This window comes from Salvelinus alpinus, chromosome 8 (genome assembly GCF_045679555.1).
Source record: "Salvelinus alpinus chromosome 8, SLU_Salpinus.1, whole genome shotgun sequence".
In the NCBI taxonomy this organism is placed as follows: domain Eukaryota; kingdom Metazoa; phylum Chordata; class Actinopteri; order Salmoniformes; family Salmonidae; genus Salvelinus; species Salvelinus alpinus.
In genome coordinates, this window is record NC_092093.1 from 21,466,451 (window position 1) to 21,485,026 (window position 18,576).

At 41.3% G+C, this 18,576-nt stretch overlaps 1 protein-coding gene across 3 annotated transcripts in view; it reads left to right on the forward strand.

Annotated features, from left to right (window-relative positions):
• The window catches only part of LOC139582718 (kelch-like protein 29), a 341,969-nt gene that overhangs the window by 251,685 nt on the left and 71,708 nt on the right, over positions 1-18,576 (forward strand). For all 3 annotated transcript variants that reach the window (XM_071412971.1, XM_071412973.1, XM_071412974.1), the window contains one exon: positions 11,166-11,304. In XM_071412971.1, the coding sequence (XP_071269072.1) occupies positions 11,166-11,304 (139 nt within the window). The remainder of the gene's footprint in view (positions 1-11,165; positions 11,305-18,576) is intronic.

Consider the following 18,576-nt stretch of genomic DNA (forward strand, 5'->3'; position numbering starts at 1 on the left):
AGGAACAGACAAGACTGCTGATGGGGATCAGTCCAGGGCCAGACAAGACTGCTGAGGATCACTGAGCAGCTAGATTAATAAACATCCTCATCAGGGACATTTCTCTAAGGCTGTAGTGCCACTAGAAAATCAAATTGTTTTGTTTACATACACATGGCTTGCAGATGTTATTGGCAATGTAGCGAAGTGCTTGTGCTTCTAGTTCTGACAGTGCAGCAATATCTAGTAATATCAATCAGCACAACCAGATTTTTTTTTAGGTGTTTCAAAGATTTCCACCCTAGCACTGTGTTATTCACCTTGACTGGGTAGCAATCAACTGACAATATGTCTAGAGTGAAAGGAATGTATTAAATATTAAGATCCGTTTTGTACTTGTAATAATAAGCACTCAGTGACTATGCTCGCTACCTTGAAGTTAACATCACACAAGAACTTGAATTTGTCTTCCTTAGGCGTTCATTTGTGTTTTGGATAAGCATAAATGCATGTGAACATTTGCTTGAATGAGTGAATAACTATTAAAGTTCATTCACCAGCTGAAATGAACACCTGGGTGCTTTTTGGTTAAAGTTAGTATATAAATAGGCTGTAAAATCATCCAAGACTCTTGTTTTTCCTTCAAAGGCCTTTTTGCATACGGGTAGACCTACCTAGTTGTGCAGCTATAGATCAACAGTCCAAGGCTGTTTCTGAGATGGGCAGGCTGTTAAGCTACTATGTTTGCTACTACTACAGTTGTATGAACTTTCCGAACTTTCCGATTTGTAAGTCGCTCTGGATAAGAGCGTCTGCTAAATGACTTAAATGTAAATGTAAATGTTCCGCCCTCTTTACATGGCAAGGTAGGCTAGATTTTCCCCAGGGTGGTGGTTTAGTGTCAGTTCCATTAGGGCTGCTGTTTGATGGCCTTGGGGTGCTGCTGTCTGTCTTTTGGACTCCACTTTCTACCAAGGCTGATTGATCTTGCCTTTATGAATGAAGAACTATGTTTATTCAGCTTCATAGCAGTCGATTTGACATGGTGTGTCACACCTAGAAACGCTGGCATGTAGTGTAGTATACAGTAGCTGTCTGAAGTATACAGTAGCTGCCACCACCAACTCATTCCTGTTGGCCTGTCTTCAGAACCCTTCTCGGTTTTAATACCTAATGGCTTGCACCACTACTGGCACAAGGTGATGGCGTGGGTTGTCACGTTCAACTGCCAGTCAAGACGCCCAGATTTGGAAAGCTTTGTGCGTTGTAAAAGGTCTTTGTGTGCTGTTAGTGACCTCTCCCTCCCCTGCTGAGACTTCTTCTTTGAGAACTTATTGCAGATTGGGAAAGGGAAAAGTAAAGGGGGATACCTAGTCAGTTGTACAACTGAATGCCTTCAACTGAAATGTACCTCTGAATCAGAGCGGTGTCGGGGGCTGCCTTAACTTCTTATGGCTGCAATCCCAGTAACGGGATCGATATGACAACAGCCAGTGAAAGTGCAGGGCGCCAAATTCAAACAGAAATCTCATAATTAAAATTCCTCAAACATACTTATACCATTTTAAAGGTGATCTTGTTGTTAATCCCACCAAAGTGTCCGATTTCAAATAGGCTTTTCAGCAAAAGCACCACAAACGATTATGTTAAGGTCACCACCAACTCAAAGAAAAATTCAGCCATTTTTCCAGCCAAAGAGAGGAGTCACAAATAGCACAAATAGAGATGAAGATCATCAAAGGTTAGTGATTAATTTTATCAGATGACACTCATAGGACTTCATATTACACAATACATATGTCTTGTTCGATTAAGTTCATATTTATATCCAAAAACCTCCGTTTACATTGGCGCCATGTTCAGAAATGCCTCCAAAATATCCGGAGAAATTGCAGAGAGCCACGTCAAATAACAGAAATACTCATCATAAACTTTGATGAAAGATACATGTTTTACATAGAATTAAAGATACACTTGTTCTTAATGCAACCGCTGTGTCAGATTTCAAAAAGCTTTACGGCAAAACACAATATTCAATAATCTGAAAACAGCGTTCAGCCACAAAAGCAAGCCATACGGTTACCCGCCAAATTGTGCAGTCAACAAAACTCATAAAAAGCATTATAAATCTTCACTTACCTTTGTTGATCTTCGTCGGAATGCACTCCCAGGACTCCCACTTCCACAAGAAATGTTCGTTTTTTTCGGTAATGTCCATCTATGTCCATAATAGCTATTTTTGTCGCGTGTTTGGTATACAAATCCAATGTCAGGAAAGCGCGTTCACTAAAACCTGGCAAAATGTCCAAACGTTCCGTAACAGTCCGTAGAAACATGTCAAACGATGTATTGAATCAATCTTTAGAATGTTTTTAACATACATCTTGAATAACGTTCCAACCGGAGAATTACATTGACTTCAGATGAGCGATGGAACAGAGCTCCCTCTTATGTGAACGCGCATGGTGAACAAATGGTCACCTCATGGCAGTGGTGACTCATTCCTGTCTCCTTCGGCCCCCCGTCACAGTAGAGTCATCAGACAAAGTTCTATTGACTGTTGACATCTAGTGGAAGCCGTAGGAAGTGAAAAGTCATCGATATCTCGCTGTAATTTCAATGGGAGCTTGGTTGAAAATCTACCAGCCTCAGAAAAAATCCAAACAGGAAGTGGAACTTCTCATGTTTTTGCCTGCCATATGAGTTCTGTTATACTCACAGACATAATTCAAATAGTTTTAGAAACTTCAGATTGTTTTCTATCCAATACTAATAATAATATGCAACTATGACTGAGGAGCAGGCCGTTTACTCTGGGCACCTCTGTGCACCTTTCATCCAAGCTACTCAATACTGCCCCTGCAGCCATAAGAAGTTAATCGACATCCACGTCTTCGGCGCTCGGGGAACAGTGGGTTAACTGCCTTGCTCAGGGGCAGAACGACAGATTATTACCTTGTCAGCTTGGGGATTTGATCCAGCAACCTGTTGGTTACTGGCTCAATGCTGTAACCACTAGGCTACCTGCTGCTTGCCTGTTCATTGATGCATTTCTCACAGGGCTTTGTGCCAGAAAAGAGACATATTGACCAAGTCTTTTGCTTGGGCTCTCTGTTACTGTCAGTAAAAAACAAACAAAAAGCGACATGACCCAAAGTATGGGGATACCTGCTCCTCGCACTCCCCCCATGCTGTTATAACAGCCTCCACTCTCCTGGGAAGGCGTTCCACTAGATGCTGGAACATTGCTGTGTTGGGGACTTGCTTCCATTCAGCCACGAGCATAAGTGACGTCGGGCACTGATGTTGGGCGATTAAGCCTGGCTTGCAGTCGGCGTTCCAATTCATCCCAATGGGTTTGAGTTCAGGGCTCTGTGCAGGCCAGTCAAGTTCTTCCACACCGATCTCATAAACCATTTCTGTATGGACCTCAAAACGGCTCCAGACCATTATTCCTTCTCCACCAAACTTTACAGTTGGCACTATGCATTGGGGCAGGTAGTGTTCTCCTGGCATCCGCCAAACCCAGAATCGTCCGTCGGACTGCCAGATGGTGAAGCGTAATTCATCACGCCAGAGAATGCGTTTCCACTGCTCAGGAGTCCAATGGCGGCGAGCTTTACACCACTCCAGCTCTTCGCTTGGCATTGCGCATGGTGATCTTAGGCTTGTGTGCGGCTGCTCAGCCATGGAACCCATTTCATGACACTCCCGACGACCAGTTCTTGTGCTGACGTTGCTTCTAGAGGCAGTTTGGAACTCGGTAGTGAGTGTTGCAACCGTGGACAGACACTTTTTACGAGCTTCAGCACTAGGTGTTCTCGTTCTGTGCGCTTGTATGGCCTACCATTTCACGGCTGAGCCGTTGTTGCGCCAAGACTTTTCCACTTCACAATAACAGCACTTACAGTTGACCAGGGCAGTCCTAGCAGGGCAGAAATTTGACTAACTGACTTTTTGGAAAGGTGGCATCCTTTGACGGTGCCACATTGAAAGTCACTGAGCTCTTCAGTACGGGCCATTCTACGGCCAATGTTTTGTGTATGGAGATTGCATGGCTGTGTGCTCGATTTTATACACCAGTCAGCAGCGGGTGTGGCTGAAATAGCCGAATCCACTAAGTTGTGTCCACTTGCTTTTGTATGTATATTGGAGATGTTTTTGTTTTTTCCTCTATATTGGCTGGAAGAAGTGTTGATGTCGGCAATTTGTCCTCCAGAGTCTTAATTTGACCGAGACTCGGCAAAACAGCTAAATTCACATAATTTTAAATACTTATTATTGTTGAAGATATTTAATAAAATAGGTTTTTATTCATTATAATACTGTTTTTGTCCCAGTTAATAAATGTTGATAATGCACATTATTTATTTGAATAACATGTCAGCCAACAGAGTCCCAAGTAAATGAAGTTGCTAGATCTTTGCTAATTGGTCTTTGGAAAGGAAGCACCTTCACTGGTAGAACTGAATCAAAATGGAGGCCTGAGGATGAGAGAGAATTAGCGTTAACCAGGCTGGTAGGACCCAGCCTCCTTCGCCAACTATATGATCCAGAATTCCAGCAAGCACTACTTGAGTCCAGCCTAGTCATAGACCTTCACTCATTACTGATTTAAAATCCATGTATTTTAGTATTTCTTGTAATTATTTTTCGGACTTGTTTTTACTTTAATCTACATATAAATTTCACAATCAAACAGTGTCGCTATCATTCATTTATTGCCCTATTTATTATTTAATCCTTTATTCAAATTTGGCACAATTAAAAAAAAATCTTTGTTTGCAGAACAAACGTTAGAAAAGCAAATTATCTTTCTTTACACAAAGGTGCACCTTTATGCCCTTTGTAGAGTAAAATTAATACAATTGAAATTAAATACATTATTAGAATTGCCTTTATAAATGATCCGTTATATTTATTTGATGTATTGTACCTTGTTCCATTAGTCTCAAAACTTAAAAAATCTATTGGATTGATAAAAATGTATTTTAAATTCTGTCTAAAACAATTTAATTTTTTTGTTGGTGAGAAAATAGTAATAATATATAATATATATATATATATAATACTTATTTTGAATATAGAATGTGACAAAGACATCCATTAACAGTAAACTAACAGCAGAGCTGAAGTTAATTTAGCAGTAACTTATTTTATTTCCATAGTTCTCTATTTTGAATCTAATTTATACTTAAATAATCTATGCTGTCTAAACTAAAAGAAAACTAGTGTCATGTTTTACAACTACATGGATGCAAGTCCAGCCAATAACATTTACAACCACCGTCCATAGACAAGACGGAGATGCTGAGTGAGCCATGGTCTCTTCAGATAGAACAGCATTCAATAGACTACAGTAGTTAAAAAAGCGTCCAGCACTGGGGTCAGTATTGAGTTGGATGTTGAGTTATTGACTAGCTACACCAGTTACTTCAGCCTAATTACCCGAAGAGTGGTGGATGGATTGATTGTAAATAGTGTGAAGTCGGGAACCAAAAGGCCAGACTACGCATGTCAATATTACTAGAGCAACACTTGAATGCATTAGGTTACTTGACTTGTTACTTAAAATATCATGTTGCTCCAGGGATATTGGCAGTGTCTTTAATAGCTTAGTTTTTGGACTGCATTCAACAGAAGATGAAGGATTCTGATAAAAAAATAAAATAATGTAATACTGTAAAAAATACATTCTCTATTTAAATTACAAAACACATGGTGAAAAATAGATGGAGCAAGATAGGTGATTATAAAATATATGCTCTTGTGATATGCTAAAGTATAATATGGACTGGACTTCAGTCGAACCGTAACAATTTCAGTGGGCTGGTCACCCCTACTGTACATTTGATTGACTCGTAATGTTTTTTTGTTTTGGTTTCCCAATGGATCAGTTATTGTGAGTTCCATTTAATATGTGCATTACAAACTGTGACCGACTTTTTTTTCACTGCTGATATAGAATGTACAAATGGCAGTCTTTCAGAGACCCATACGACCAAAAGATACAACCATGAAATTGCTCCAAGTTTTGGCAGCCAATGGCATGCTCTGCCATCTCTTCCCAGTAGCCAATCACAGAACGATGTATAATGATGCCTTTGTCTACAGCTTTCTACAGTACACAAAACAGAGCGCTCTGATTGGCTACTGTGAAGGGTAATGGGTGCATACCATTGGCTGATTTGACCTGGGGCAACGTTATGTTTGGGTTACTAGGGTAGGCAGTTTAACTGGGACACTGTTTACATGTTGTCATGTAGCTCTCAGTTATAATAAGGGATGTTTCAGTGTTCCACAAGGCTCATAAATACCCACTGTGGTCGAACTCAAGCAGGGATGGGCAACTGAAGGCCCCTGGATAAATGTTTTTTTTGGGGGAAAGTCAGTCGGAGTCTCAACTTACTGTTACGAGTTCGAATAGTAGAATAGCAGTTTATCTGTTATGTCAGTCACTGATAGTCAGTCAATTAGCCCATGTCAGCTAATTTTTTTTTAGATTGCTAAATTAGTTTAGCGGGCATCCTATCTAAACTTTTTATCATGGGCGCATTACTGGCTAGGGGTCTTCCATTGATTTTGTTAGTCAGTCTCACGTAAATATCATATTAAAAACTGCAAACATTTCTCTACACACTGTGACAAAATGTTCAAAATTGCATGACATTTTCCTCACCGCCCCATGGCAAAATTAAGAGAATTGCACAAAATTAGCTGCAAAATATTCTCTCCACTCCATGGCAAAATGTGGAGAATTGCAGCAAACTTAAAACGGGATGGATGTGGGTACGCAGACCCGTGAGCAACTGCGCCCTTTAATGATGAGTCATTGTTTTTTGTGGGCCTATCCCTAATCTAAAGAGTGGATGTTGTCCTTTCAAGTTGTTTTAATGTCATGTGCGCACGTAGAGTGAGATGCCTTTCTTGCAAGCTCTAAACCCAACAATGCAATACTAAACATAAGGTAGAACAAAAACACAAGAAATGAAAAGGTAAAAATAAACAATTATCACAAAATAAGTTGGCAGCCACCCTTTAAATTGTTCAGTGTAATTCAACAGTATTACCAATACCCTTAACAATCCTCTGCTACTAGTGTAATAGTGCACAAGTGTTCTCCTTCCTTTTCAACATTGTATTCGGTATCTGTGTATTTGTCGAAAGAAACGGTTAGCTGTGCATATATTAATGTGGGTAACAGCAGAACCCAACAGCATCACCAGTACCTTCCCCGTCCCATTCTCCACTAGTGTTGTGAAATGGTATCGTGGTCTTTATGGACCTCCATGGTCATATTGAATCTGACTCTCTTCCTCCACACTCCCTGTTGACAGAGAGGGTAAAGGAGACTCGGTGTGCTATTTCACGCTCCCAGATATGATGGGTTGTTCTAGGGGCCCACGGGGCGACGGGCGACCCACACAAATGCACCATAATTAGCTTTTCCATCAGCCATTCAGGTGTCTGTCCTGCACAAACCGTTGTTTGCTGACAACCATGGTTCTCTTTCTCATTAGTTTTCTCTCCTTCCTTTTGACTGAGTCCGAGTGGTGGGGTAAATGGATGCAGTGCGCTGTGCTAGATTAAAGGTGAGAGCCATGTTGGTTGCTGGGGACACACAATGCAAACTCCAATTACCACGTATTCACAGTGCTGCACAGTAATCAGATGGCTGTCCAACTGCGCCAAGCAGCACTGGAGTGCCGTGTAGACTAGGACAGGGCCGGAGAATGTTGAAGGCTGTTACTTTTTTGTAGAGTGTGTTGTGCGTGTATGCGTTAGTTTACAATAGGAGGCAATATTATCACAAGTGGCTGTTTGACTCTATTTGCAGTCTGTTGTAGGGGGCCTTGAAGTTGACAACTACAACTCCTCTCGCTCTCTACTGATTACAGGAGGCTGAGGGTAATGTAGATTTGATTTAGTTGTTCGCCCTAATGATGCCAAGGCTGTCTTTATGCCACAAGAGAATGGCCTATTTATTCATGCATTTCTTCCAATTCTAGCATTGCATTCAGTGCGGTTAATGGTCAGGAACAGGCCATTTCAGTCACTTAATTCCTTGCTGTGATACATCTGGATCCTCTGCTTAGAGGGATTTCCACATGCAGCCACCGAACGGCTCCATCTTGAATTGCTCTTATTTGTCATACGGCTTAATACTGTATAATTTAGTCTGCAGAATTAATTTGCCAGTGAGCTGCTAGTGTCAGTCGAGAAAGAAAAAGCTAAATGATGGAGTATTTCCAGCCAAACAGTGGGGCTAATGTCAGAGTAGGTTAATTGAATCCTGGGTGTTTGAGTCCGAGGTGGGCGTACGGTAGGTAGACTGACTGAGTGTTCTATGATAACACAAACTAAACTGCTTTACTTTGTCACAGTGGATCCAATCGCTCATCTGATAAGTTGTGCATAAACCAGTAGACAGCATACGCACGCATGCAATTAGACAAGCGAACACACACACACCTCCCCTGTTTGAGACAAATGATGAGTGTGGATAGTACAGTAGCAGCTCACTAGTCCATGGCTAGACTGTGATCATGTGGCTGGGTGGGTGTGTCAGTGCAGAGTTCAGTTTAATTCACAGTACATGTCTGCGGAGCCGTGATGGTCCATTACAACAGACTTAACAGCCATCCACGGCTGGGGGTTTTGCAGCTTTGCCGATTCCACTTTGTGAATTTGAGTGTAGCAAGAAGAGGAGACATTGCCTGAGCCGTGCAGAGATTTGGAGAAGTATGAAATGCTCTGTTGAAAGCTTTATACGGTCAACTGAATTTCGTGACTTGATGTAGAAGTTGCCCTTAAACACATCTAAGATCAGATTACCCTAACCGCTAATACCTTTTTTTACAAGAACTTAACTTTTACAATGATAAACAAATATCTGACCCTGTATCAGTTGTTGGGGGTTAATTTTCATCTATTCACAGGGTATGTCCATCTCAGATGTGACATGAAGGCCAGGCAGACTTGTCTTTAGCCAGTAACAGTTGGACTGACCAGGGTCCCGCATATACACTTATGCTACAGCAGGCCTGAAATATTGTGATTTTAGGCACACGGCCATTTGCCCATCAAGAGGTGCCCAGTCTGCCAGGGCACCAAGGCCATCTGCCAGGGCACCAAGGCCATCTGCCAGGGCACCAAGGCCATTAACTAAACACTAGCTATTCTGTTTAAAAAAAAAACAAGTATTTAAATGTACATAATTTGCCTACATGTCAAGTGCATATTGGCTAGTCTCGTGTCCAGACTGATGCGCCTGAAAATGTTGCCAAACTTGAATGAGACTTTTACTTACACATATAGGCTAAACGCCAGTCGTGTTTGACAAATATCATTCAAATTAATATTAGTCTAACGGCTTGATTCTGTCATGCTCAAGGAACTGTTTGTTCCAATAGGAGAGAAAGGCATGTGCCTGTTGTGCGCCATCACCCACCTTGCAATCTGTGCGGGGGCTGTCAACATTTTAAAACTATTTAACCATGAACATAATTGTTTAGAACCTGGATGTTTTTGTTCTATTTTGTAGGCATGTCTTACTGTATTCCATCCATTGGAATGTTGAGGGAATGATTTTATAAACATTTCCTCAAATCCCATTCAAACCATTTTTCTCACGTTCTCAACTTTTTTTCGTTGTCCAGCAGCCAACGACACAATCCTACTCATATTAACTTCCCATGCTAGTTGTTGCATCTTTAGATATCCCCTCTTTCTACATTTCCAAAGGATATTTGTTTGGTGTGCTTTGTAGAACAGTGTTTTCCCCTAATTGCATTTTGCAACATTTGTGTTTATATCCTACTGCCGTGTTGCATTGCTGCTCTTATAATGTGAAGAAATAGCCTTATAATGTATCAGCATTTTAAGTGAAACATTCTGATCTTCTGCATCAACCTCAGTGCTATTAAAAACATTTTATTTTACGTGCAGTGGTTGTATTAATTTGGGATCTATTGTCCGTGTCATATTTCTTTTTCGCACAGAATGACAAGCTGACCAATAGAATAGGGCAACTTTTGTGTTATGGGGGGATAGTAGATATGCACTCGCGCGCTGTTGCATCCCCGATGTGTGTTCACTAGTAGCCTACTTCGGAGCTGCGATGCATGTGAGAATAACCCGATCACGTGACTGACATTGGCTAATAAGAATTGAGAGAGCCGTCTGAGTGAGGTGCTTCGGAGCAGGGCGATTGGCAGCCGGGAGAAGGACATTATAATTATTATATTCAGCCCAAAGGCACAACGGCCACTTTGGCCTTAAGGCATGTTTTTGTTTTGCAGGGTGCATTACGGCCACACTGAACAGGCCGGTGCTACAGTACTGTTGGCGGTTTCCTGCTGAATACATATTACAGTAGTATAGATTGCCCTCTGTACACTGTTACATATTAGATGTTGGTCCCCTGCTGTCTGGTACACTCAGTATCTCCTCATGGTGGCTCATTAAAACAAAGAAACAAGCTCTGACTCTGTCTCTACAGCAGGCCTAGTCCTTCCATTGACTAAACCATGTTCTTCGTGTTGCCCAGTGATATTTATGAGACAAGTGTGTAGATGTTTTTATTTATTTCGTTTTTCTGGCTTGGACAGTGTTTAGTTCAGCAAGGTTCAATGGATTAACTTGTACCCAGGGTAGGATGCTGCTGGTAAAATGACTAATGGTGAATAATGCATTATTAATTCAAGTGTCTCTTGTTTTCAAAGCACATCTCTTTTAGTTGGTTGTTCCTTTAGTTGAATTCATAGAGTAAGTGAATTTACAAAATCCAACAGTAGTCAAATGTTTTGTCTTTCATATTAATCCTAACCTTTATCAGCTGCATGCGCAATGTATATTATAATACCTTCTAGACTGTTCTGCTTAAAATCACTAACTCCTCAGTACACAACTGTAGAATTGCAGGGCTTGCTTATTTTATTATACATAGGCACACATTCCCTGCCTATAATACTGAATTGTTTACTATGAAACTATGTATTTTCTCTTCTCTGCAATATAATGAAAGCTGTGGCCATAATGTTTTTATAATCTGCCCATTTCTATTGTCTTTCTATTTATTATTTTGTTGCCATGATATCTTTCTATGATCATATTTGTATAAAATAGTGAGAATTCTTATTCTAAATCGGAACATGGCATTGTCTTGTTTCTTCTTTGTTCTACAGAGATGTTGAAGGAGTTGAACCAACAGCGCAGAGCGAAAGAGTTTACAGACCTGAAAATAATTGTTGAAGGCAAAGAGTTTGAAGTCCACCAAAATGTTCTAGCTTCCTGCAGCCTTTATTTCAAGGACCTGGTGAAAAGGTTTGCCTTCCCTTCCCCACCAGCTGTTGATCCATTCTGTTCTTTTTGTAGGGCGCATTTGTGTTGCTTTTTTCCCCCTCCCCCCTTTCTCTGTTGCAGGTGTGTGAAGATTTTGGTTCCTATCACAGGGCCAGCAGCCACCCACTCCTTCTCCCACTCCAAATGAATGTATCACTAAAACCATTTGATGGAAAAGGTTACCCCATCTTAAGTCTTTACATTTTCCTCCCCATAGAGACAATTAACCATATTTACAGTTTGATGAGCAGAGAAAACGTTCCATGACTGGGGGGGCTTTAACCCATCTGAACAATAAGACATTATGCACTTTGGGGTGGTAATTATGGCAAAGCAACAGTGTGTGATATGGGGTATAGTAGGGAGGGGTTTTATCTCTAATCTACCTTATTTCTGTCTGTGCGGCGTTTCAAGACAACATCCTTTTATGTGCACATTGCTGGGAGTTTACCGTTAGTCCATTGAAGTGATGGGGAAGCTCCAGAGTTGCAAGCGAAGGACAAAGCAGACAGACACATCTCTCACCGCTATGCTTTACTCAACCATTACTTTCACAGGTTAACACCATTCCCTGTTAATGTATTCATTTGAAGTGGATCTAGGTATTTCTTCATTACTCTATCCCTCACATGTCTCTGGGTTGTTTTGGTTCTATATGGTGCTAGTATGTGTTTATTGGTTGGTGTGTGTGTGTGAGAGAGTAGTGGTGTGTTTATTTTCTTCATGCTGAGGCAAGGCCCTCTCCTAATGTCCTCACCCTGTCTTCAGATCCTTGCAGGTGCTTGTCGACTTGATTCAGACAGAGCCCTGGAACCAATGTTTTCTCGTCTCCTTGACATGTTTGTTTTCCTGTGCACTGCTCACAGACAGACAGAAAAGACAGACTGACTGAACAGATGGAAACTGTAGCGAGAGAGACTGTACATAACAATAGGAAGCTCTAGTCTAAAGTCTGAGGGCAGCTGCCTGCTAGTTGCCCTGCAGCCACGCTGTCTCCTGTGAGATCATCAGAGAGCGCAACGCTGCTTATCAGACAGAGGTGAGCCATCCATCTAGTGAGCCAGCCAGGAGATGCTTTGTGTGTCAATCACACCAGCATGCACAACACACACACACACACACACACACACACACACACACGTTTGTTCCTGCTCAATGGGGATGTGTACTGAGAATAGTAAACAGCAGCCCTTTCCCAACCTCACACAGGGTCCCCAGAAAGACACATCAGGTTACGTTCATCTGCCTGCCTGCCTCCCTGCCTGCCTGGCTACACACTCTGATACTGTACTGGTTAAATGTGGCTGCCTGACAGAGCAGATTCTCATTAAGTGTATAATTCATTGTAAAAGGACCATAATTTGTCATCAACGCAGGCCTTTCTCATCTAGATTAAATCAAAAATAGAATTTTCTAATTTAACCGTACAGTTAGTGGAATATATTACATGTATATGTTATACTATTTAATGATAGTTTAAGTTGCATAATCGTCTAATTATTAACCATATAGGTTGTCAACCTTTTTGACGAAGTTCAAATAATTTATAATGTCATGTATAGTAAAAGTCAAAAACTACTGTTGACTTTATAAGGCAAGTGACACCTTGCGGTTTTATTGCCGTGTTTACTGGAGAACACAACACTGAGATGGAGGGAGACGTGCCGTTTTAACCCTCGCTGTCTGAGGGGTTGTGCTGTCATGGGTGTCACTGGGTTGGTTGAAGCAGAGAGGGGGAGAGAGAAGAGCACATCCCAGCTGACGGTCCGCTCATTGAGTTACAGCCTCTGTGCCATTCAGGTCACTCTCCAGAGAGTGTGGTATTATGCTGATGCCACACATGCCCTGCACCCCATCCAGATCTTTGAGGTTGAATGAGAGCGAAACACCCTCTACGCTGTGCTGCCCACTAGCCCCACTGTGCAGAGGTATTCACTGTTGTCGTAACTCACTATCAGTGCCTCATAACTGCCACTGTGTGTGTGACAGAGGGGTGCAGGCCTATAACACTTGGGTGTTCTCCAGGCAGCTAGCCATTATTCAGAGTAGAGATGGAATATCAGAGGGTGAGCGAGTGAATGTCGCTGCTTATTTACGCTGACCTTAAACACACACAGACAAGAAATTAGTCTCAGAAGTGGAAAGGTAATGATGCAAATTCTTGTTTACATGCACAAAAGTAATTTTCATTTATTAGGTTGTGTTTACTGTTAAGCAGTAAATTAGTAAATTGAAAAGCAATAAAGCACCATGGCTTTAGAAAATGGGTTTTAAAATATATATGTGATTTATAGTCGAATCATTTAATCAACAGAATGTGAGTGAGAAATCCGTTTTCTATATCATACCAGAGCTATTTCCTGTTAAGTTTAAAAAATATATATAGATTCATAATATTTTGAATGGTTTTGATATTTGATGTTATAAAAAGCAAATTTATAATCAGTTCCCAGACAGGATCAGTGAAATTAGATGAGTAGCAATGAATGATTATCACCAAATGATTAAACTACAGATGTTAAAGATGTCCATCCAGTTTAACTGCTGATACCCGCAATCTCATTAATTTGATGTAAATCATAAAAAATCCTCATTTTTAATGTTGCATTTCCCACCCTATAATCTTAAAGGAACGATCACCTCCCTCTCTGTCTGAAGTACAAGTCTGCAGAGTTGATGTACTGACCCTGCTACCTCGATGTAATACAGCTCCAAAATATGCACGCACGTCTGGCACTCACCCACCAAAACCTATCACCCCCTTTAAAGCAGTGGTATTCAAAGTCGGGGTCGGTGGGGTACTGCGGTGGAGTCTCAAATGTAAAAAAACAAAAAAACATTAAGAGCACAGATTATCATATGGGACAATATATACTGAACAAAAATATAAACGCAACAATTTTACTGAGTTACAGTGAATATAAGGAAATCAGTCAATTGAAATAAATTCATTAGGCCCTTATCTATGGTTTTCACATTGCTGGGCATAGGCCCACCTACTTGGGAACCTGTCTCAGCCAATCAGAATGAGTTTCCCCCATAAAATGGCTTTATTACAGACAGAAATACTCCTCGGTTTCATCAGCTGTCTGGGTGGCTGGTCTCAAACGATCCCGCAGGTGAAGAAGCCGGATGTGGAGGTCCTGGGCTGGCGTGGTCTGCTGTTGTGAGGCCAGTTGGAAGTACTGCCAAATTCTATAAAACAACGTTGGAGGCGGCTTATGGTAGATAAACTAACATTCAATTATCTGACAACAGCTCTGGTGGAAATTCGGCAGTCAGCATGCCAATTGCATGCTCCCTCAAATAAATATTGGGAAAAATGGGGTCTCTGCTGAAAAACGTAAAATTTCACTGCTTTACAGGCTGCTGCTGCTCAGCCCAGAAAGACCCCCGATCACCCCCAGTAATTAAATTTTCCCCCTCTGAAGTTTCAATAAGCTCTCTACACCCTTAATCTATGGGCACAATGCATCTGGTGCAGCTCGGTGATGGGGCCTAATGTAAAAGCACACACACTCTGACACACCAGAGCGTTGTTCCATATGTTGCCCTTTTTCTCTTCTGTTTTCATATGCTTCCGACTCACCCAGGCCAGTTTCTACCACTTTAAGAAGAGAGAGTGGTACTGAAACTTCTAGTCTTTGTCAACATGCTCTCTGGGTGGTAGAATCCTCCAGCTGAGATTCTAGTGAGCTCTTACTGTTCCCCTACTACTGTCCTGTGTCAGACAGTATGCGTTAGTCTACCCAGCAAGAAAAACTGAAATGCATTGAAACAACGTCATTTCAACCAGTTCAAAAGCAGAATGACTTCATTCTAACCAGCTTTGCCTGCTGGGTGCTGCTTTGAATCACTGTAAACCATATGGTCACAGCAGTGGATAGCGTAATCAATCCTAGAAACTTATGATGGATCCTCAGATCAGCAGCTCAGTGTAGACCGGTCTGAACAAGGCTTCTTTCCTCCCCATCCTATGGCTCTACAGAAGCAGTGGCAATCATAATAGGCCCCAAAAAAAGCAACTTGATTTTTAAAATAATTGTACATTTTATTCTCTCATACAGCAGCATTTACTCAATGTTTTGCTCTTAACCTCACTAGGGTATGTGGGACGGTAGCGTCCCACCTCGTCAACAGCCAGTGAAACTGCAGGGCGCCAAATTCAAAACAGAAATCCCATAATTTAAATTCCTCAAACATACAAGTATTTTACACCATTTTAAAGATACACTTGTAGTAAATCCAGCAAAAGTGTCCGATTTCAACAAGGTTTTACGACGAAAGCACACCAAACGATTATGTTAGGTTAGAGCCAAGTCACAGAAAAAGACAGCCATTTTTCCAGCCAAAGAGAGGAGTAACAAAAAGCAGAAAGAGATAAAATTAATCACTAAACTTTGATGATCTTCATCAGATGACACTCATAGGACTGCATGTTACACAATACATGTATGTTTTGTTCGGTAAAGTTCATATTTATATGCAAAAATCTGAGTTTAGGCGTTTAAACTTCAGAGTTTACTGTCTCACTTGGCAAAAAGACAGAGAAAATGCAGAGCGCCAAATTCAAATGAAATATTATAAAAATCTAACTTTCATTAAATCACACATGAAAGATACCGAATTAAAGCTACACTGGTTGTGAATCCAGCCAACATGTCAGATTTCAAATAGGCTTTTCCCGCGAAAGCAAACGATGCTATTATCTGAGGATAGCACCATTGTAAACAAAGAGAGAAGCATATTTCAACCCTGCAGGCACGACACAAAACTCAGAAATAAAAATATAATTCATGCCTCACCTTTGACGGGCTTCTGTTGTTGACACTCCAATAAACATCACAAATAGTCCTTTTGTTCGATTAATTCCGTCGATATATATCCAAAATGTCCATTTATTTGGCGCGTTTGATCCAGAAAAACACCGGTTCCAAATTATCTCAAAAGTTACCTGTAAACTTTGCCAAAAAATGTCAAACTACTTTTATAATACAACTTTAGGTATTTTTTTAACGTAAATAATAGATCAAATTGAAGACGGGATGATCTGTGTTCAATACAGGATAAAAACCAACTGTGGCTAGCTTTCTGGTCACGCGCTTCTAACTAACAGTACACTTCGAGTGACCCTCCTTCAAGATGGCCGTACTTCTTCATTACACAAAGGAATAACCTCAACTAATTTCTAAAGACTGTTGACATCCAGTGGAAGCGGTAGGAACTGCAAGAAGGTCCCTTAGAAATCTGGTTTCCCAATAAACTCATTGAAAAGAGTGACCTAAAACAAAAACAAAATCTGAATGGTTTGTCCTCGGGGTTTCGCCTGCTAAATAAGTTATGTTATACTCACATACATGATTCAAACAGTTGTAGAAACTTCAGTGTTTTCTATCCAAATCTACTAATAATATGCGTATCTTATCTTCTGGGGATGAGTAGCTGGCAGTTGAATTTGGGCATGCTTTTCATCCAAATCTCCGAATGCTGCCCCTACCCAAGAGAAGTTAAGACCAGAAATAGCAGTGTCCCTAGCTCAGGATATGATTCTGAACCTCAGAGCCCACCGACTACTAGCTGTGACACTCTGTGGCTGTGCTTTTCCTCTGAGACTTACCCCCACACCAGCTCCAGTGTTTCCATCAGGACTGTGGCACTGACGACTTGTGAGCAGAATAAACAACCTCTGCATCATTCAAGACTGTTGCTTTGTGAGTATCTTAAAGTTACTAGTTTGCCATTGTTATGCAGGCCGAAAAGTACCCATGGCCTTGCCTTGGCTTCAAGTCAGAGCAGGTCCACCGGAGCCATGACCCAGTGAGACACGGGTGCCGGCCCGCGTGGATGGAAACAGAGAAAGTCTGAGCCTTTTGGGTAAAACCCTGGGGTAAATCCTCAGTGGAAATGCGCCATTATAATACCGGTGTAAGTACTGGGTCTCCTTGTGTGGCTTGAAGTCTCCAATACTCTGTGTGCTCAGAGGAATCCAAGCTCATCCAAAATATATACTTTTCTGGGAGAAAACAAAATGTTACTTGTTTGTTTATTCTATCATCAAGAAAAACGAATCAAACATGGATTCAACATAGATAAGAGTGCCTGCTCGCTTGACAATGTTATTAGTTTAGCTTGTTTGTTTGTGAAATGTCGGCGGGAATCATTTGTCCAGCTGAAATGTCATTTTAGAGAACATGGTAAATGCGGTCCCTGTAAAATAGTACTTTAACAGGACACATTAGAAATCCATATATGACATCCCCTCTTTCCCCTCCCCTTTCTGACAGTCTATGCTGAATTAATGATTCTCCACAGAAAACATATTGGTGCATTTTTCGTAAACCGATTCCTCTCTCAATTTATTTTTTATTTTCTACTTCCCCTTCTCCCTCTTTTACATAAAAAAGACAAGTGTGCAGTCAGATGCAGCAGTATAAACAGCCACCACTTTGAGAGAAGCAGAAAGCGCATTCTATAACAAAAACACTCAGACAAAACAAATTGCCACTTGATCCGATTCCCATTGACCTGGTTGATGAGCATGCTGTTTTCTTTAATTTGTCTTTTTTATTTTCCCTTTTCTTACCCTCCATTGCTTAACCCTGGACTGCACCCCCGATCTCCCCCTTTTTTCTAGTTTTAATACTGCCGCAGTGTAGGGCGGGAAAGTAATAACATAACAATACTATGTTTTTTTGCTTTGCAGGAGAAAAATAACATTTTGATATATAACTGTCTTGGTCTTTCCAGCCTCCCTATGTCTGTCCATGCAGAGACCGATCCCCACTGTCTTATTTATTTTTTGCGTTGTCCTTCTCCCCTTCTCTCACCTCCTAAGATTGCTCAATGACCACTAATGTCTACTACGTTCATATACAGGATACTGGTGAATGTGGCAGCGAGCTGGGGGCAGAGGCTTTGGGTTTAGGTGGGGGGGTGGGGGCGTCAGGGAGGAATCTCTTATTTAAAAGACCCAGGAACAGTCATGGAACATGGACCCCCCCCCCCTCAAACCCCCTCTGAAGGATGGCTGCTGGTCCCTGTGGAAGAACCAACACTCTTCCACCCTCTCTCTTTCCTCTTCACTCTAACCATTCTGCCCATATGTCCGTCTGTGTGTCCGTCTGTCTGCATCTCGCATCAACCACTATGACTGAGTGTATGCTCTGTAAAAGCTTCCATTTGAGTCTCTCACCAACCCAGTAGGAGACAGTAACACTTGAAATAGACACAGCATTATGCAGTGTGACCAGCAGG